The sequence below is a fragment of the Moschus berezovskii genome, chromosome 13, assembly GCF_049115385.1.
Source record: "Moschus berezovskii isolate FMDL1 chromosome 13, NW_MosBer_1.0, whole genome shotgun sequence".
Lineage (NCBI taxonomy): Eukaryota > Metazoa > Chordata > Mammalia > Artiodactyla > Moschidae > Moschus > Moschus berezovskii.
Genome location: NC_142472.1, coordinates 42984036 through 43006717, shown reverse-complemented (window position 1 = coordinate 43006717; position 22682 = coordinate 42984036). Strand labels below are relative to the sequence as shown.

At 37.8% G+C, this 22682-nt stretch overlaps 1 protein-coding gene across 2 annotated transcripts in view; it reads right to left on the bottom strand.

The window, feature by feature from the left end:
- Window positions 1-22682, bottom strand: part of KLHL1 (kelch like family member 1) — a 525596-nt gene that overhangs the window by 18731 nt on the left and 484183 nt on the right. For both annotated transcript variants that reach the window (XM_055426442.2, XM_088842848.1), the window contains one exon: window positions 5054-5266. In XM_055426442.2, the coding sequence (XP_055282417.2) occupies window positions 5054-5266 (213 nt within the window). The remainder of the gene's footprint in view (window positions 1-5053; window positions 5267-22682) is intronic.

Sequence of the window (22682 nt, the reverse complement as noted above, 5' to 3'; positions counted from 1 at the left end):
TTAAATGGATAATATATTTATACTACATGTAAAGACAGCAAATCGTGTTATTTTATTTTTTAACAAAGATCTAAAGATGATAAAAAATCGAGTCATAAGATGCCAGTTTCCAGATCACAAGTGGTAAAGAACCCACCTGTCAGTGCAGGTTAGATATAAGAGACAAAGGCTTGATCCCTGGGTCTGGAAGATACCCTGGAAGAGGGCATAGCAACCCACTTCAGTATTATTGCCTGGAGAATCCCATGGACAGAAGAACTGGGTGGGCTACAGTCCATGGGGTCGCACAGAGTTGGACACAACTGAAGTGACTTAGCATGCACACATGGTGACAGTAATGAATTCCCATGGACAGAAGAACCAGGCAGGCTACAGTACATGGAGTCACGAAGAGTCGGGCATGACTAATCATATAGCACACTGTTATTTTACATTATTTTTCTGTTATGACCGTAGTAGAGTTTGGTAGATTTTGAACAAAAGTTGTATATTTATTATAAGCAATATGTCAAAAATTGAGAGCACTGTGAATAGTGTTTGATGAAGTACGATATAATTTTCAACTAATTCATGAATAATTCTTAATATTTTTGTCCCATCAAAAACTTTCTATTAAAAGTATGTCTAAAATATATATAAATCAAGAATCCTCAGTTTATGATGATGGAAATGGCTATTCACATGCAAATAGAGAAATACAAAGTCAAAATTGATCTACATATCTTTCCATCAGTCCATCCAAACAGCCATTCATCCATTTCTTTTAAAATCTGTCTATCTTTCTGACTACCTATTTACAGTATATCTCATGAGATTTTTCCTTGGAGAAATTTGAGGGTCTTTTTTTTTTTTTTTTTACTTATTGTCTAATGACTCAATACATATTTGTTGAGTGCTTAATCAGTGCCAGGAATTGAGCCAAGTGGAAGAATATAGGCATAGACAAGATAATCGTGACCAGCACATAGAATCTATTTTAGTGGGAAAATTGTTGTAAAACAAATAATTTTTTATTATGTTGATACAATTGAAACAAATGAAAACCCCATCACACTTCCAGGCCAAGTCTGCATCATGAAAATATTCCTCTGGCTACTCTAAGGGGAAAAGATTGGAGGAAACAAAGTGGATATTACAAAGGCGAGTTTAGGAAGTTCCTTTGATCTTGGCACCCCTTTCCTATTAAGTTTCGTTACTGATATGCAGATTAAAGGACAAAGATGGTCCTGATCTCCTATTAGCCAGCAATGGTACTGATGTCTTTGAGCATATTTTCTGATCCTTTGCCTGATTTCCAGACTTGTTTGTGATCTTAAAGTTCTATGTATTCATTTCCTTATCTCTTTATTCTAAACCATTTTAAGATCTATCTAGTACAGTGAAAAGTACACACAGAGCATTATTTATTGAATAAGTAAATGGATGAATGGGCTCTTTCTAATGAATTGTACTTTCTGAGTCTAAATTCTGCTAGAACTTAGTGCATTTTTGGACACTGATTTTGTTCACTAAGACATTCTCACTAGAGTAAGACTTGTCTGCAACGTTAGATTTTACTCTTCCATTAACTATTCTAGATTCCCTGTTCTTACTCAGTCCCTGCTTTCTTTTCTGTTCTGCTTTGATATACCAAGGTTCCCTGCATTTAAGAAAGCCCAATTCTACAATTTTTGATAGATGTTATATAGCTGTACTTTACTAGTTTATAATGTATTTACATTTTTATAAGTAGAGAATGAAATGGCAACCCACTCCAGTAGTTTTTGCCTGGAAAATCCCATGGACAGAGCAGCCTGGTGGGCTATAGTCCATGGGGTCATGAAGAGTTGGATACAAGTGAGCATGCACACATACACACTTCTATAAGAAATCATTGTAAAACAATTTTGGTCTGTGTACCTATTTATTTATCTATAAAACAGCATTTACACTACCTGCTATTCTTAATGATTTGTTTGCCTATGGTTATACACTAAGAAACATTCCTTACATTATATGTGCAAAGTAATTCTACCAGGGCAGCATTATGTATCCTGATTTATTGACGATTTACATGTTAAATCATCAATATAGAATATATCTCATAAAAAGTGCAAAAATGTTATCAACCTGACACATAGTATGAGCTCAGATAAGAATAATGATGGTGCTGTGTGCTTCTGCATTACTTAAGCTATTCATCCTTACTGTACTCCTATAACTTAAAATAACTATGCTTATTTAAATACAATTTTGCATTATAAATGTATTCCTAGACTGAATTATTTATGCCTCTGTTCACAAACATCATTTTAATACATTAGAGAGTAAACTTAGGAAAGAGGATGTGTATGAAATATCATTTAATTAGTGGCATTTATATATAAGATATTTGCTGTGAAATTCAGAGGCTTGTCATATTCCTCTTCTTTGTCATTTTTTCCCAAGAATTTAACAGAGGGAAATGTGAATAACTTGCCATTCTGTTGGCAGTATTTTAAAATAAATGATTATATGTTTGTGTGTATAAAAGTATACATCTATTAATTTGTACTCTGGCCACCATCCTCACTATAGTACCTATAGTTCCTAATTTCACTGGATAAGATAACGGTGGAATTAAACTATGGTGAGCTTAACGCCATTCTTTATATATATGTATATATATATATATATCTACAGTTCATTTCATAGAGTAACAATATTGTTAGACATGTTCCTGTATTTTATCCAAGAAGTACCTCAAGTTTGAACAGAGCCTGTTCGCTAGAAACTATCTCTTTCCAATGACTTTATTATCAGTAAAAATGCTCATGTATTTTTAGAAAAAAAAATCATAAATGAGAGAGAACCCCCTTCTCTCACTGTCTATTCTACTAGCAGACATAAATATAAAGTATTTGGTCTCCTAATATTAACAGGAAAATTTCTATGGTCATCAGTATGACATGCCAGACATCTCTTGTTCGTCTCCCAGGTACAAAGTCAGATAATGTCTTCCCACACTCTGAAAATTTCAGTGGGCATGAGATTGAGTTGTCAACAAAGTATGAATAAAGGAAAATTATATTTTTAATACTTGAAGGTTGAATCTTTATGAATGGATGAACAATGTAATACTATTCTCTGGCTTTTTCCTTCTGACATTGAAAACAACAGGTGCTCGTATTATATCTTATATCTCATTCTGAGTACCAGAGTAATGAAATCATGGCTCTCATGGATATATGGCATGAACAAGAAAAAGAGCTTTGAAGTTATTCATTACTGTAGAATTAGTTATCCTATTCCAGCTGATAAAAAAAATAATTTCAATATTCACTAATCTCACTTCTTCAGATATCAACGTGTTTCCTTATGTAATCAGTTCAGTTGCTCAGTAGTGTCTGACTCTTTGAGACCCCATGGACTGCATGCCAGGGTTCCTTTTCCATCACCAACTCCTGGAGTTTACTCAAACTCATTCCCATTGAGTCGGTGATGCCATCCAACCATCTCGTTCTCTGTCATCCCCTTCTCCTCCAGCCTTCAATCTTTCCCAGCATCAGAGTATTTTCAAATGTCAGATCTTCACATCAGGTGGCCAAAGTATTGGAGTTTCAGCTTCGGCATCAGTTCTTCTAATGAATATTCAGGACTGATTTCCTTTAGAATGGACTAGTTGTATCTCCATGCAGTCCAAGGGAGTCTCGAGAGTCTTCTCCAACACCACAGTTCAACAAAATAAGTTCTTCGGTGCTCAGTTTCTTTATAGTCCAACTCTCACATCCATACACGACTACTGGGGAAAAAAAAAGCTTTGACTAGATGGACTTTTATTGGCAAAAGTCTGCTTTTTAATAAGCTGTCTAGGTTGGTCATAACTTTTCTTCCAAGGAGCAAGCGTCTTTTAATTTCATGGTTGCAGTCACCATCTGCAATGATTTTGGAGCCCAAGAAGATAAAGTCTGTCACTATTTCCATTGTTTCCCCATCTATTTGCCATGAAGTGATGGGACCATATGCCACGATCTTAGTTTTCTGAATGTTGAGCTAAGCCAACTTTTTCACTCTACCCTTTCACTTTCATCAAGAGACAGTTCTTCTTCACTTTCTACAATAAGGGTGCTGTAATCTGGATATCTGAGGTTATTGATATTTCTCCTGGTAATCTTGACTCCAGCTTGTGCTTCATCCAGCCCAGCATTTCTCATGATATACTCTTCATATCAGTTAAATAACCAGGGTGACAATATACAGCCTTGACGTACTCCTTTCCTGATTTGGAACCAGTCTGTCCTTCCATGTACAGTTGAAAATATAAATATCACTAAAAGTCTCTCTAATTCTTACTGCACATGACATAATAGTGCTAAGTGATGTGCAGCTATGAAAGAGAACTTTGTTATAATCATGCCAGAAGTGTGTCCATTGTTGGACCAAGACTGAAGCCAAGGTAACTTTTCATTCCAAACTCTGTGCACCTGCCATTTTTTGGAAGAGTTAAAAGAGGATCTATATTTCTGTTGTATACTTTAAGATTATAGAGTATACAGTTCTAATAAATCTGTCTTATATTGCGAAAGGTATGGCATTAAACAAAGCTCATAATTCATCTTTGCAAATTTGAAGTGACTAGTAGAACCAATAAGACAGGAAGAATAAAACAAATAAATGAAATACTCAATTTTTAATAAAAATTAACAAGCATTCATACATTAAAAAATAGAGCTTTATTTTTTATGAACTTCTAAAATATATTTTGAGACGTTTAAAGATTAGTTTAGGATTATGTGGAGAAAATTGTAAGGTTTCAAAAAATATTAGTTGAAAAGGTAGGAAAGAAAGAAAGAAGAGGGAAAGAGTCAGGATGAGGAAAGAAAAAATAAGATAGTATAGTGTGTGTTTGTGTGATACACAAGCAAGAGAAAGAGAGAAAAGGAGACAGAAAGAGACTAATGAAACAGCTCTAGGAGTTGAATTAACTTTCTTAGCTTAGGCAGATTGGGCATAATTTGTTGATATGGTCAATTGCATCAGGTATCAATGTAATTCACATTCTGTCTTTCATTTTAACCATGTATTGGGTTCTCACCTTTCTACATAGTCTAGTAGCCGAGAACAGTGGTTTGAAGCAGGAGCATCATGACCTCCAACTGCATAAAGGAAACCATCACATGTGGCCACTCCAACACCCCCTCTCCGTTTACACATTGGAGCACACATATTCCACTTATTTGTGTGAGGATCATAATATTCCATTGAACTCAAACAGGAGCTTCCATCACGACCGCCAACTGAATACAACCTAAAAACACAATTGAGAAAACATGATTTAATATTTCAGTCTATACAACAAATGGAGGAAAGGAAAATTCCTTGAAAAATAAAATTTCAATCACAACCTGAGTCTCCAATGTGTTAAAAATGTTACTTCGCATGAAAATTTTTGTTAAAGTTACTCTATAACTAATTTCCTATACCTGAAGTTCCTGTGATTCTAACATATTATATACTAGATGAAATTCAAACTACTATAGCTTTCTAACCTCTACTATTTCTAGAATATTAGATTAAAACTGTTTTTACATATGTAATTAAATCATCTTAATATATTATTTTAAGAAATGTCAAAGAATGTCTATTCTTAAAATAATAAGATATTTGTCTTCTTCAATTTTTCTTGAAAATGAGGATAATCAGAAAAAAACTCAATTATTTTACTTGCTGTTCAGCAATTGATTTTTCCAGTATGTAGATCATGCTTGCTTCTTGTGCTCTGTATTCATAGTTTAGAACACTAAATAAGTGAAATAATCTATACACATATTGTCATACTATCTTACTTAATCAGTGTCTACACTATAGCTAATGTGTTACCTGGATAGAAAATATGTTATAGGAAAAAAGACTAGAACAATATTAACCTGAGTAAATATGGATGAAGCTTACTTGATGCACTTATTTTGCTATTCAATTACTTAGAGTTATGATTGGAACCCAGGAAAATAAATATTACAGCATAAATTTTACTTAAAATACATTCATAAATACAAAAGTAGAAATACATCATCTATTCCTAATAAAAATAATTTTTGCTTATTTGATCCTAGTCATGAAGATTGCATCACATTAAGATACAGTTGTATTTATTTATTTACCCATTTATTCAGCACATAATTTTGAAGGCCTAGTATATGTCACACAACATCCAAAATCTTGTGAATGTATCCATGAACAAAACAAGAAGAAAATTCCCTGCACTCAATTCTACTAGAGGGTGTACAGCCAGAATACACACTGTTGTCATAGAGCAGGAAAGTCAGATCAGGAGTGAAACTGGTGGAAATGGGAGTTAGAACTGTAAATATCAATTACAATTGAAATGTGGTCACAATTTTAAACACCAGAAAAGGTCTCATTGGGAAGATGAAGTTTGTCCAAGAATTTCATGAGAATGGTAGTGGTTGGAGGTGAGTGCAGGAACTTCTAGGAGGAGAAAATTTGAAGCCAGCTAAACAGAGGAGGCTGGCAGTCCATGTTGTCATAAAGAGTAGAACATGACTGAGCAACTAACACTTTCACATTCAAACAGATGAGTACAAAGTTTCAAGGGAAGCAGAGGCCAGAGCAGCAGGAGCAGAGATTATGGGCAGGGTGGCAGATGGGCTGATGGGTTCAGGTACAGGGACATCACACAAGTGTTTAGATTTTGTCTATTCTCTTAAACAAATAGTCATCGACCCTAAGTGAAAGAGGAAGTTATAAGACGATTTTGAGTGGAAAAGTGTTGTGGCTTGATTATGTTTAAATAAGATTAGGTGTCATGAAATATTTGCTTTACTAGTTAACATTATGAATAATATTGATAAATAGACTCAATACCATACTTTGTATTTTCTAATAAAGAAAATGCATAAAAATACATTACTTAGTCTATAAAATATTTTTAAGTCATAGATTTAAAAAGTTCATCCTCTAATATCCTTTCTAAGTCTAAAACGTGATGTTTAAATTTATTTTAAATCCTGGAGAATTTTAAAAAGATGTTTATGCTTCTTTGAATGCAAAAGTAGGAAGTCAAGAACTTCAATATCCGCAAATCAATCAACGTAATACACCACATTAACAAACTGAAACATAAAAATCATATGATTATCTCAATAGATGCAGAGAAAGCCTTTGACAAAATTCAACATCCATCTATGATAAAAACCCTCCAGAAAGTGGGAATAGAAGGGACATACCTCAACATAATAAAAGCTATATATGACAAACCCACAGCAAACATTATCCTCAATGGTGAAAAACTGAAAGCATTTCCCCTAAAGTCAGGAACAAGACAAGGGTGCCCACTCTCACCACTACTCTTCAACATAGTTATGGAAGTTTTGGCTACAGCAATCAGAGCAGAAAAAGACATAAAAGGAATACAAATTGGAAAAGAAGAAGTAAAACTTTCACTGTTCGCTGACGACATGATCCTCTACACAGAAAACCCTAAAGACTCTACCAGAAAACTACTAGAGCTAATCAATGATTACAGTAACGTTGCAGGATATAAAATCAACACACAGAAATCCCTTGCATTCCTATACACTAATAATGAGAAAATAGAAAGAGAAATTAAGGAAACTATTCCATTCACTGTTGCAACGAAAAGAATTAAATACTTAGGAATATATCTACCTAAGGAAACAAAAGACTTGTACATAGAAAACTATAAAACACTACTGAAAGCAATCAAAGAGGACACTAATAGATGGAGAAATATACCATGCTCATGGATTGGAAGAATAAATATTGTAAAAATGAGTATACTACCCAAAGTAATTTATACATTCAATGCAATCCCTATCAAGCTACCAACGATATTTTTCACAGAACTAGAACAAATAATCTCACAATTTGTATGGAAACACAAAAAACCTCAAATAGCCAAAGCAATCTTGAGGAAGAAAAATGGAACTGGGGGAATTAACCTGCCGGACATCAGGCTCTACTACAAAGCCACAGTCATCAAGACAGTATGGTACTGGCATAAAGACAGAAATATAGATCAATGGAACAAAATAGAAAGCCCATAGATAAATCCACGCACCTATGGACACCTCATCTTTGACAAAGGAGGCAAGAATATAAAATGGAGAAAAGACAGTCTCTTTAACAACTGGTGCTGGGAAAACTGGTCAGCCACTTGTAAAAGAATGAAACTAGAACACTTCCTAACACCATACACCAAAATAAACTCAAAATGGATTAGAGAGCTAAATGTAAAACCAGAAACTATAAAACTCCTAGAGGAGAACATAGGCAAAACACTCTCCGACATAAATCACAGCAGGATCCTCCATGACCCACCTCCCAGAATATTGGAAATAAAAGCAAAAATAAACAAATGGGACCTAATTAAAATCAAAAGCTTCTGCACAGCAAAGGAAACTATAAGCAAGGTGAAAAGACAGCCTTCAGAATGGGAGAAAATAATAGCAAATGAAGCAACTGATAAAGGATTAATCTCCAAAACATACAAGCAGCTCCTGCAGCTCAATTCCAGAAAAATAAATGACCCAATCAAAAAATGGGCCAAAGAACTAAACAGACATTTCTCCAAAGAAGACATAAAGATGGCTAATAAACACATGAAAAAATGCTCAACATCCCTCATAATCAGAGAGATGCAAATCAAAACCACAATGAGATACCATTTCACACCTGTCAGAATGGCTGCTATCCAAAAGTCTACATGCAATAAATGCTGGAGAGGATGTGGAGAGAAAGGAACCCTCTTACACTGTTGGTGGGAATGCAAACTAGTAGAGCCACTATGGAGAACAGTGTGGAGATTCCTCAAAAAACTGGAAATAGAACTGCCATATGATCCAGCAATTGCACTCCTGGGCATACACACCGAGGAAACCAGAATTGAAAGAGACACATGTACTCCAATGTTGATTGCAGCACTGTTTATAATAGCCAGGACATGGAAGCAACCTAGATGTCCATCTGCAGATGAATGGATAAGAAAGCTTTGGTACATATACACAATGGAGTATTATTCAGCCATTAAAAAGAATACATTTGAATCAGTTCTAATGAGGTGGATGAAACTGGAGCCTATTATACAGAGTGAAGTAAGCCAGAAAGAAAAACACCAATACAGCATACTAACGCATATATATGGAATTTAGAAAGATGCAAATGATAAACCTGTATACGAGACAGCAAAAGAGACACAGATGTATGGATCAGTCTTTGGGACTCTATGGGAGAGGGTGAGGGTGGGATGATTTGGGAGAATGGCATTGAAACACGTATGTTGTCATATGTGAAACAAATCACCTGTTCAGGGTCGATGCATGTTATAGGATGCTCGGGGCTGGCATGTGGGGATGACCTAAAGGGAGGATAAAGGGAGGAGGGAGGTGGGAGAAGGGTTCAGGAGGGGGAACTTATGCAAACCCGGGGCGAATTCATTTCAATGTATGGCAAAACCAACCAGTATAATATTGTAAAATAATTTTCCTCCAATAAAAAATAAAAAAAAAAAAGAAAAACCTGGAGTAACGGGCAAATTTGGCCTTGGAGAACGAAATGAAGCAGGGCAAAGACTAATAGAGTTTTGCCAAGAGAACGCGCTGGTCATAGCAAACACCCTCTTTGTACAACACAAGAGAAGACTCTACACATGGACATCACCAGATGGTCAACATTGAAATCAGATTGATTATATTCTTTGCAGCCAAAGAAGGAGAAGCTCCATACAGTTAGCAAAAACAAGACCAGGAGCTGACTGTGGCTCAGATCATGAACTTCTTATTGCCAAATTCAGACTTAGATTGAAGAAAGTAGGGGAAACCACTAGACCATTCAGATATGACCTAAATCAAATCCCTTATACAGTGGAAGTGAGAAATAGATTTAACGATCTAGATCTGATAGATAGACTGCCTGATGAACTCTGGACGGAGGTTCGTGACATTGTACAGGAGACAGGGACCAAGACCATCCCCATGGAAAAGAAATGCAAAAAAGCAAAATGGCTGTCTGAGGAGGCCTTACAAATAGCTGTGAAAAGAAGAGAAGCGAAAAGCAAAGGGGAAAAGGAAAGATATAAGCATCTGAATGCAGAGTTCCAAAGAAGAGCAAGGAGAGATAAGAAAGCCTTCCTCAGCGATCAATGCAAAGAAAAGAGGAAAAGAACAGAATAGGAAAAACAAGAGATCTCTTCAAGAAAATTAGAGATATCAAGGGAACATTTCATGCAAAGATGGGCTCAATAAGGACAGAAATGGTATGGACTTAACAGAAGCAGAAGATATTAAGAAGAGGTGGCAAGAATACAAAGAAGAACTGTACAAAAAAAATCTTCAAGATGAAGATAATCACGATGGCGTGATCATTCACTTGGAGCCAGACATCTTGGAATGTGAAGTCAAGTGGGCCTTAGAGAGCATCACTACGAAAAAAGCTAGTGGAGGTGATGGAATTCCAATTGAGCTATTTCAAATCCTGAAAGATGATGCTGTGAAAGTTCTGCACTCAATATGCCAGCAGATTTAGAAAACTCAGCAGTGGCCACAGGACTGGAAGAGGTCAGTCTTCATTCCAATCCCAAAGAAAGGCAATGCCAAAGAATGCTCAAACTACCACACAATTGCACTCATCTCACACGATAGTTAAGTCATGCTCAAAATTCTCCAAGCTAGGCTTCAGCAGTATGTGAACCATGAACTCCCAGATGTTCAAGCAGGTTTTAGAAAAGGCAGAGGCACCAGAGATCAGATTGCCAACATCCGCTGGATCATGGAGAAAGCAAGAGAGTTCCAGAAAAACATCTATTTCTGCTTCATTGACTATGCCAAAGCCTTTGACTGTGTGGATCACAATAAACTGTGGAACATTCTGAAAGAGATGGGAATACCAGACCACCTGACCTGCCCCTTGAGAAACCTGTATGCAGGTCAGGAAGCAACAGTCAGAACTGGACATGGAACAACAGACTGGTTCCAAATAGGAAAAGGAGTACATCAAGGTTGTATATTGTCACCCTGATTATTTAACTTATATGCAGAATACATCATGAGGAACGCTGGGCTGGAAGAAGCACAAGCTGGAATCAAGATTGCCGGGAGAAATATCAATAACCTCAGATATGCAGATGACACCACCCTTATGGCAGAAAGTGAAGAGGAACTCAAAAGCCTCTTGATGAAAGTGAAAGAGGAGAGTGAAAAGGTTGGCTTGAAACTCAACATTCAGAAAACAAAGATCATGGCATCTGGTCCCATCACTTCATGGGAAAAAGATGGGGAAACAGTGGAAACAGTGTCAGACTTTATTTTTCTGGGCTCCAAAATCACTGCAGATGCTGATTGCAGCCAGGAAATTAAAAGACGCTTACTCCTTGGAAGGAAATTTATGACCAACCTAGATAGTATATTAAAAAGCAGAGACATTACTTTGCCAACAAAGTTTTGTCTAGTCAAGGCTATGGTTTTTCTCATGGTCATTTATGGATGTGAGAGTTGGACTGTGAAGAAAGCTGATCACCGAAGAATTGATGCTTTTGAACTCTGGTGCTGGAGAAGACTCTTGAGAGTCCCTTGGACTGCAAGGACATCCAACCAGTCCATTCTAAAGGAGATCGATCCTGGGTGTTCATTGGAAGGACTGATGCTAAAGCTGAAGCTCCAATACTTTGGCCACCTCATGCGATGAGTTGACTCACTGGAAAAGAGTCTGATGCTAGGAAGGATTGGGGGTGGGAGGAGACGGGAACGAGAGAGAATGAGATGGCTGGATGGCATCACCGACTGGATGGACATGAATTTGAGTAAACTCCTGGAGTTGGTGATGGACAGGAGGCCTGGCATGCTCTGATTCATGGGGTCTAAAGATTCGGATTCGACTGAGCGACTGAACTGAACTGAATGCCAGCCTCGATGAAATGTTTTTGATTGTCCAAGTGTTCTCTTTACGGATATAATATCTCTTTGCTTGATTACTCAAAAGTTGTCTGGCAGCTCTCAGTCTTGCAATATGTTGAAGTTAACCAATAGGGGCAATTTAAAGGACAAGTATTGGACAGTTTAGCCAGCCAAAGCACCCAGAAGTGAAATGTGTATTCACTCGGAAGTTTTTATCATCTTAAATGCTTTACAAAATCTGAACTGTATTTCTGTTTCATCTAAATTGAAGATCTAACTCAAAAGAAGTATGCTATAATATTGAGGTATTATTATTAAAACTTAAATAAGTATTGCTTTTGCAAACATTTTATTTATTGGTAAGTGTCTTCATGAAGGGCACCTAGTATAGTCTTTGGTACATAGTTTATATGTAAGAAAAGTTTCCCACTTTTTCTTTTCTATAGTTTCAGTGGAAAAATTGACTTCAAACTACTCTGTTTCTTTATACACATTATAGTAACAAATTATACTACTGATTTATCTGATTCCAGTATTGCTCATATGATTAATAAAATCATTCTATGAAATAATTTGTCATAATTTTGACATTATTAAAGAATGTGAACATATACAAATGTATAGCTAAATGTATATGAAAATGTTGCTGCTTAGTTGTTAATTTGTGTCCAACTCTTGTGACCCCATGGTCTCTTGCCTGATAGGCTCCTCTGACCTTTGGAAATCCCAGGCAAAAATACCAGAGTGGGTTGCCATTTCCTTTTCCAGGGGATCTTCCTGACCAAGGGATCGAGCCTGCCTCTCCTGCATTGGAAGGCAGGTTCTTTACAACTGAGCCACCAGGGAAGCTCATATGAAGATAATGACAATTAATTAAGCATATTGATCACATTCTAGAAATCAAATATAGAGCCTATTAACATAACCTTGCATTTGGAAATAAAATGTAACTTAAAGTTCACAAATTATAGCATCATTGACTTTTTAGTGTAATCATGTATGTTATTAACCATTATTCATTCAATCTCTCTGTCTTTTGTATGAACACTCTCCTAATAAAACTCAGTAACGCAGGGTCTGTAAAAAAGATATTTATGTAACACTTTAATAAAAATGACATAATATTTGACAGATTCTTTTGTGAAATAAATATTTGATATATAGTAGCTGTTATCTTATAATTTTCTAAAGTCTAACCTAGGTCAACTGCAATACTTTGGCCACCTCATGCGACGAGTTGACTCACTGGAAAAGACTCTGATGCTGGAAAAGGTTGGGGGCGGGAGGAAAAGAGGACGACAGAGAATGAGATGGCTGGATGACATCACCGACTCTGTGGACATGAGTTTGAGTGTGCTCCGGGAGTTGGTGATGGACAGGGAGGCCTGGCGTGCTGTGATTCATGGGGTCGCGGAGAGTGGGACATGACTGAACAACTGAACTTAACTGAACTGAACCTAGGTCATCAGTATTTTATTTCACTTGTTAAATGTCCATTTTAATGTTTTTATAGTATTATGTAGCCCACAGATTAACAATAAAATTACTTTAGTTTTGATAATGCAATATAAATTATTAATACTAGGGCAAAACTGCTGGAAAAAAAAATATACTACATTTTTTCCTTAAAAAAATCTTTGAAAAAGAAATGAGAAAATTGTATAGAAAAGATAATGTGTCATTTTGGGCTGCTTTATTGGCATCTTTATTAAAACCAACAGATGTATTTCAATACTTGAAAAGATTTTGCAGTTAGAAAAAAGTGTAATGCACACATAAAAATTCGTGGGCAAGTATCCAAGGTTATCTTCTCAGATCTCCTCTGACAATCTATTTAATCATAGTTTAAAATGGTTCCCTATTTTGTTTCACTACAATGACAAATTAGATGTTAAGAATATGAAGAGCAGAGAAGAAACTGATACTAGAAGTAAAGGCACTGACAACATAAGAAGTGACAGCTGACAGTTTCATAGCAAGAAAGGAAACATGACATTTTTAACTTAGAGTTGAACGATGAGTAGAAATTTGTAAGATGAAGTAATAGGGAAAAGTGTTACATACAGGGAAAGCATTATGTATAAAGACAAGGGACATGAAAGGTCATAGCACAGATAAATAAATAGTGGCAAGTATGTCATATTGATGGAATGGAGGGTAGTAAACAAGGGGAAAGTAGAGATGGTTGGTAGGATGATAAAGACTGACTGAAAATGAAGAGCATTGTATGCTGTGCAATGGAGTAGGAATTTCATTCAGAGACAGTAAGGACAAAAATAAAATAGCATTCTCAAGAGACAGTAGTGTCATAGATCAGTTTGCTGTGAATATTGATCAGTATGTCCCTCCTTGCATGCAAAAATTGACAGGAGGTCAAAAATAGACTTAAGTAAACTCTTCTAGAATTTTGTTGAGAATGAATGAATCTTTCATACCATTTTCCCTAAATTATGTGTTTATTCAGCTTACAGAAAACTTTTACATAAAGTTTAGTAAACAGGTCTTCATATTTTGAGATCTAGTTGCCAGGTGCCCATCTCAGTGCCATATATTTTAAGTTCTAGTACAGGCATATGTCATTTTATGTATAATTTATGCATTTATTGCTTTTGATTGTGCTCCACCTTATCACATTTTGCAGATATTTCATTTTTTTTTAATAAAACAAAGTTCTGTGTCAATTCTGCATTGTCAAATAATAAAGTTTATTTTTTTAGTTAAGCTATGTCGATTGTTTGTAAAGACATAATTCCACCTCAAACATAATAAACTATGGTTTAGTGTAAATTTGCTGACAAAGGAATATGTTGTCAAAGCCATGGTTTTTCCCATGGTCAGGTTCTGATGTGAGCGTTGTACCATAAAGAAGGCTGAATGCTGAAGAATTAGTGCTTTTGAACCGTAGTTCTTGAGAAGATTTGAGAGTCCTTGGAGAGCAAGGAGATCCAACCAGTCAATCATAAAGGAAATGAACCCTGAATATTCATTGGAAGGACTGATGCTGAAGCTGAAGCTCCAATACTTTGGATACCTAATGTGAAGAGCCAACTCATTGGAAAAGACCCTAATGATGGGAAAGATTGAAGGTAAAAAGAGAAGAAGGCAGCAGAGGATGAGATGGTTGGATAGCATCACTGACTCAATGGTCATGAACTTGGGTGAACTCTGGGAGGTGGTGTGGGATAGGGAGACCTGGTGTGCTACAGTTCATGGAGTTGCAAAGAGTCAGGCATGACTTAGTGACTGAACAACAATAGTATAAATATAACTTTCATATGCACTGGGAAACAACAAACAGAAAATAATGTGTGACTCCATCTATCGCAATATATGCTTTACCGCAGTGGTCTGGAATCAAACCTGCAATGTTTTTGGGGTATGCTTGTCCATACAATATGGACAAGTTGGAGGAAATAAATTCTGTATTATTTAAAGATACGGGTTCAAATGTAAAGAGGGTTTGCAGATATGTTGAGATCCAGGCTGTTTCCAAATTTCAATCTATCATCTGTAGGATGACTTATAGGCTAAGTTTTGTGTGACTCTTGCCACCCCAAGGACTGTAGCCCACCAGGCTCCTCCGTCCATGGAATTCTCCAAGCAAGAATACTGGAGTGGGTTGCCATCCCCTTCTCTAGGGGATTTCCCTGACCCAGGGATTGGACCCAGGTCACCTGCATTGCAGGCAGTTTCTTTACTGACTGAGCCACTGGGGAAGCTAGGACAGACCCTTTATCAAGAATTGTGAAATGTCTGAAGTTTTACTCTACCTGAAAGTTAACAGATTAGCCTACTTCAGTGTCATAAATGTTGGTAAAATGCACAAGATTATGGGACCAGAGAGAAATGACATGATTTCTCACACACAACAGGCAGGATGAGCTCCCTTTAATGTGAATTCTCCCAGTGCTCCCTAGTCCCACCAGGGTGATGCAAAGAGATTCAGGTGAATGCTGTTTACTTGGAGGGCTTTTTTCACAGCTGGAGTTTTTAATTATCATCTTTAAAGGGACTGCCGGCAAACTTGTTGCTCTGAAGGGCAATCAATATTGCATTTATTATTTCAGTCAAGGAGCAAATCTGCTCTGTCCCTCAAAAAGACATTGTTATCTTCCAAAGCTATTCCATTTACAAATAAATGGAATTCATTCCTTCCAATGAATATTCAGAAAATATGTTGGAAAAAACGTTGTCAATTTTTTTTTTTTTTTTTTGCCTTGAAAATGTGTAACAATATTAAAGCCTCGTGGAGAATTTTCTACAGTTCCTCTGGTCCTGATGGTGGAGTTCTAACTATCACAACAGTTCAAACAGAAAGATAGAGGAGAAGTGGAAGAAGGAACAAAACCGTTTCCCTTTAAGAATTCATCTTTTAAGTTGCACAACTCACTTTTTATCTCCTGTTGGCCAGAAAGTAGCTACATGACAATACCTGACTGATTAGGTGCTGGGAAAATTTGTGTCTCCTGCCTAGCTAACAGTACTGTGCATACTATCATATAAAAAGGAGTGAATGAGTATTAAGAGGCAATTAAAAGCTTCTGTCATAGCACTAGATCCTTTCCAGCCCTGTGTGCCATTGTAGATTCTGTCTTAGGTACCTTGTTATTATATCAGGTGGGTTACTGTTCATTTTTTTCTCATTAATCAGTTCAGGTACGTCTCCACTAGAAAGTCTTTTTTGATCCCATTTTGTCTTTCCCCCCAGAAATCTGTTATTTATAATCTGTATTGAAAAGCAGAGACATTACTTTGCCAACAAAGGTCCGTCTAGTCAAGGCTATGGTTTTTCCAGTGGTCACATGTGGATGTGAGAGTTGGACTGTAAAGAAAGCTGATCGCCAAAGAATTGATTCTTTTGAACTGTGGTGCTGGAGAAGACTCTTGAGAGTCCCTTGGACTGCAAGGACATCCAACCAGTCCATTCTATAGAAGATCAATCCTGGGTGTTCATTGGAAGGACTGATGCTAAAGCTGAAATTCCAATACTTTGGCCACTTCATGCGACGAGTTGACTCACTGGAAAAGGCTCTGATGCTGGGAGGGATTGGAGGTGGGAGAAGAAAGGGACGACAGAGAATGAGATGGCTGGATGGCATCACCGACTCGACGGACATGAGTTTGAGTGACCTCTGGGAGTTGGTGATGGACAGGGAGGCCTGGTGTTCTGTGATTCATGGGGTCGCAAAGAGTCGGACACGACTGAGCGACTGAACTGAACTGAACTGAACTGATCCTAGGGAAAGTTATTTAATATGTGGCATATTTTATCACTGGCTTCCCTGGTGGCTCAGATGGTAAACAATGAGACCCAGGTTGGATCCCTGGGTTGGGAAGGTACCCTGGAGAAGGGAATGGCAACCCAGTCCAGTATTCTTGTATGGAGAATTTCATGGACAACGGAGCCTGGCGAGCTACAGTTCATGCTGTGGCCAAGAGTTGGACATGACTGAGAGACTAATACACACACATACTTTATCATAACTCAGTGATACATACATAACTTGAGGGACGGTTATAGAAATTGTGGTATATATAACACCTTAGAAATAACTCTAGATCCAGAACTTTGTTTGGTCTTTTGTTTTTCAGATGACGGAGAACTCTTTCATCTGACCCCAGGTTTGTCATACCTGCTACCAGAATACTCCTGCATGTGCCTTTTAGTGAGTAATTTCCATGAGAGGTTCTTGAGGAGTGTCTGACAATACAGTGAGAGGGATTTCAATAAGCTTACACAATAGGCTGCATGACTGCTTTTATTCCCACTTGAGACAGGCCTAGAATCTGGGACGGCTGTAATGTGGCAGTGCTTGCACCTGGATATAGCTTGAGTAACAAAATGTAGAGAAACTCTATGGGACTAAAAATAACTGCACACATGCACAGTTAGGACAAATTCTGGACAGAAGATACAAAACAACCTTTTGTAGAGCCTGGGGAAAAGCAGGGTACTGTGCAAGACCCCTGTCCAAAACTTTGCCTCACGGGTGGGCAAAATACCTAAACTGCCCCTCTGGCCCATCCCCTGGACTTAGCCCTACCCTCACTCTGTATAAGGAAAGAGTTTGCCCCCGACCGGGACCAAGCCAGCAAGGGAATTTATTGTTTATTCTTGTTCCCCACTGCTGCAGCAGGAGCCTCAATAAAGCCTTGACTGAATTTTTTGTCTTGCTGCTAATCAATTTCTATTAATTGTGGAAGGCCAAGAACCCTGGTTGGTAAAGTTGCCAAATGTTGGTATGTGTGGCAAACTCAATCTCAGACTTTGTTGTGTATTGGTTTGCTTAACTACAAATCCATTTGTTCATCATCAAAAAGCAAAGTTGTTTCTAGAAGAAAAGTTATTTTAATATAAAAATGAAGTAAGTTGTGTCTTTCTTTGGGATTGGAATGAAAACTGACCTTTTCCGGTTTGAACTGTGGTGTTGGAGAAGACTCTTGAAAGTCCCTTGGACTGCAAGGAGATCCAACCAGTCCATTCTAAAGGAGATCAGTCCTGGGTATTCATTGGAAGGACTGATGCTAAAGCTGAAACTCCGATACTTTGGCCACCTCATGCAAAGAGTTGACTCACTGGAAAACACTCTGATGCTGGGAGGGATTGGGGGCAGGAGGAGAAGGGGACGACAGAGAATGAGATGGCTGGATGGCATCACTGACTTGATGGATGTGTTTGAGTGAACTCTGGGAGCTGGTGATAGACAGGGAGGCCTGGTGTGCTGTGATTCATGAGGTTGCAAAGAGTCGGACATGACTAAGCGACTGAACTGAACTGAACTGAACTGAAGTTGTGTCTGGATGTTATCATCTCATCTGCTCTGATTGTAGACAGTAGCTCAGCTGCTGAAGGGCCCTAGCTGGGGGTTTTCCAATAAAAACTGGTGGACAAGCAACTACAGCAGAGGGAACACTTAGACTATAAATACAGAGTTTGTTAGAGTTATCCCAGAGTTTCCTCCTGAATCAAGTCAATCTAGCTCTCCAAAGACCTTGAGCATTAATTTCTGTCACAATAAAGGTGACTGTTTTATCAGCAGCATTGAAAAATAAGGCAAGAACCCCAGGAATATCAGCCTGCCCTTCAGTATAAGCACCATCAGGGTTCCCTGCAATGTGCTCTAGCAACTGAGGAACTTTCAGTTTTTCACTGGCCACTGGGCACTAGCTCTTTGTTGGCAAAACTGCCCCACTGGGCATTAGTTGTTGGTTGGCAAAACTACCTCTTCCAGAAACCAAAACTCAGAAAAAATATATTTCAACTAAATTTGAACTGTATTTTTATCTTCTCCCCTTGCCTGAAACAATGGTATAGTTAATCTAACATGGGTTTGTTATTTATTTATTAGCTTATTAAGAGATATCACCCTGTATGCTATCCATTTATGAATTTCCTACAGGGATCTTGTGTTTAAAATATTGGCAAAGACAATCTCAGCTCCTGAGCATAATTTGTTGCCCCAAACATAACGGATTTATTGTTATTATAGCAGATAACTAAGGTAAGGCAGAACACTTACCTTATTTTATTAGAAAGTGGCTATACTTTCTTAAAAAAATCTCTGAAGCTTATAAACACAGAAAATAATTTAGGTTTATGAGCTACATCCCACAGCCCGATAGAGTTTACTAACCCAAAAGCTAGCAGAAACAGTCACTTCAATTATAATCCCTCAACTTATTTTTGCCAAATCTCACTCTATGCCTATCACAATTCTAAATTTCTTTCTTCTTCTATTTCTTATTCCCCATATTAATAAATGTAAGTTCTCTGAGGGTGGGTTCAATTTATTTTCTTTGATATGTCATCATAGCAAGTATGTATTTGTAATTTTTAATGAATAAAGGAAAGCACTCATTTCTAATTCTTGAGAAGGAATGATTTACAAATGGAGCTTGTCAAAGAAAAGGCCCCTGTTTAAGTTCCACTGAAATAAGATATTGACAAATTGCAGAGAAAAGTATCAATCGTGTGTCTTAGGAACACAAAAAATGGAAAGGTTAATTTTAAATGAGTGGATTTTAAAAGGGTTCATGGAAAAGGTTCAGATTAACTTAGGTTTTGAATATTGGAGCAATTATAAATGATCTCATTTAGGTTTCATTTAGGTAAGGGTACATTTTAATATATTTTTAATGATTTATTAAACTATTGTTCTCAAGTACAATAAACTGAATCCTATTAGTACCAATCTTGCCACATGGAACTTAATGCATAGAGAGATCTAGAATTGTGACACGCTATCAGTCTAGAGAATTTCCAAGTGTACGTCAAGGTTGTATATTGTCACCTTGCTTATTTAACTTATATGCAGAGTACATCATGAGGAACGCTGGGCTGGAAGAAGCACAAGCTGGAATCAAGATTGCTGGGAGAAATATCAATAACCTCAGATATGCAGATGACACTACCCTTATGGCAGAAAGTGAAGAGGAACTCAAAAGCCTCTTGATGAAAGTGAAAGAGGAGAGTGAAAAGGTTGGCTTGAAGCTCAACATTCAGAAAACAAAGATCATGGCATCTGGTCCCATCACTTCATGGGAAATAGATGGAAAAACAGTGGAAACAGTGTCAGACTTTATTTTTCTGGGCTCCAAAATCACTGCAGATGCTGATTGCAGCCAGGAAATTAAAAGACGCTTGCTCCTTGGAAGGAAAGTTATGACCACCCTGGATGGTATGTTGAAAAGCAGAGACATTACTTTGCCAACCAAGGTCCGTCTAGTCAAGGCAATGGTTTTTCCCGTGGTCATGTATGGATGTGAGAGTTGGACTGTGAAGAAGGCTGATCACCGAAGAATTGATGCTTTTGAACTGTGGTGTTGGAGAAGACTCTCGAGAGTCCCTTATACTGCAAGGAGATCCAACCAGTCTATTCTAAGGGAGATCAATCCTGGATGTTCATTGGAGGGACTGATGCTAAAGCTGAAACTGCAATACTTTGGCCACCTCATGCGACGAGTTGACTCACTGGAAAAGACTCTGATGCTGGGAAAGGTTGGGGGCGGGAGGAGAAGGGGACGACCGAGAATGAGATGGCTGGATGGCATCACCGACTCTGTGGACATGGGTTTGAGTGAACTCCGGGAGTTGGTGATGGACAGGGAGGCCTGGCGTGCTGTAATTCATGGGGTCGCGGAGAGTCGGACACGACTGAGCGACTGAACTGAACTGAACTGAACTGATCCAATGACCAGATGAAAATCTGAGGAGAGAAACTAAGTGGACAGTAGGCAGTCACAATTAAGGAAAATATGGAAGGGAAGCTGAGGCAGAGAAATGAGTATTTGAAAAGGCAAAAGAATGTGAACAATCAAGCAGTTCATTATGCCTGTGATGTAGGGTGTTTCTAAGGCAGATGTTTAAGAGTGAAAACTGGAGAAGGAAGGAGAGGTCTATTTCATGAAACCACTGTATTCCAGACTGAGGAGTTTAGCAGTGGCTATGCTCAAACAGGGAACCAAGATGAACTGTCTTGAGACAGGATGGACTCAAGACCCTTGCTACAGTGCTTGTAAAACAGACTGGGGCCTGGGATCATTTTTGTCTCCAGTGCTTGCACCTGGATGAACATCTCCTCCAGCAACAAAATACAAAGAAACTATAAGGGACTAAAAATAGCATGGCCATTGGGGGCACACTGTTAACAAGAAGATACAAAAAGACCAAAACCTAACAAAAACAAGCTGTTGGGAGCAAAAGCAAGGTACTGCACATGCACTCTGCTACAGCACCAACAAGAATGGGCAGACCACCTATCTCTCCAACCCAATCCCTGGACCCACCTCTACCCCACAGTAGGAAATATCTTGCTCCAACTCAGGGAGCAAGCAAGGGGATATCTAGCTTTTGATCACTATTTCTGCAGCAGGAACCCCAGTAAAGCATTGCCTGAATTTCTTGCCTGGCCCCTTATCAATTTCTATTGATTATGAGGCTAAGAACAATGACTGGTAACATTCTGTTGCTATACATTTTAATTCTGAGGCATGCTTTATCAAGTAATCACTTCGAGGCACTGGAATACATCTTAGTCAGTCTACTTCTGTTATGAGATTCTAAAAATTTTAGACATTCTAGGAATCAGTACACTAAAATGGACTGGAATGGGTGAATTTAACTCAGATGACCATTATATCTACTACTGTGGGCAGGAATCCCTTAAAAGAAATGGAGTAGCCATCATGGTCGACAAAAGAGTCTGAAATGCAGTACTTGGATGCAATCTTAAAAATGACAGAATGATTTCTGTTCTTTTCCAAGGCAAACCATTCAATATTACAGTAATCCAAGCCTATGCCCCAACCAGTAATGCTGAAGAAGCCGAAGTTGAACAGTTCTATGAAGACCTACAAGACCTTTTAGAACTAACACCCAAAAAAGATGTCCTTTTCATTATAGGGGACTGGAATGCAAGAGTAGGAGGCAAGAAACACCTGGAGTAACAGGCAAATTTGGCCTTAGAGCACGGAATGAAGCAAGGCAAAGGCTAATAGAGTTTTGCAAGAGAACGCACTGGTCATAGCAAACACCCTCTTCTAACAACACAAGAGAAGACTCTACACATGGACATTACCAGATGGTCAACACTGAAATCAGATTGATTATATTCTTTGCAGCCAAAGATGGAGAAGCTCTATACAGTTAGTAAAAACAAGACCAGGAGCTGACTGTGGCTCAGATCATGAACTCCATATTGCCAAATTCAGACTTAAATTGAAGAAAGTAGGGAAAACCAATAGACCATTCAGATATGACTTAATTCAAATCCCTTATGATTATACACTGAAAGT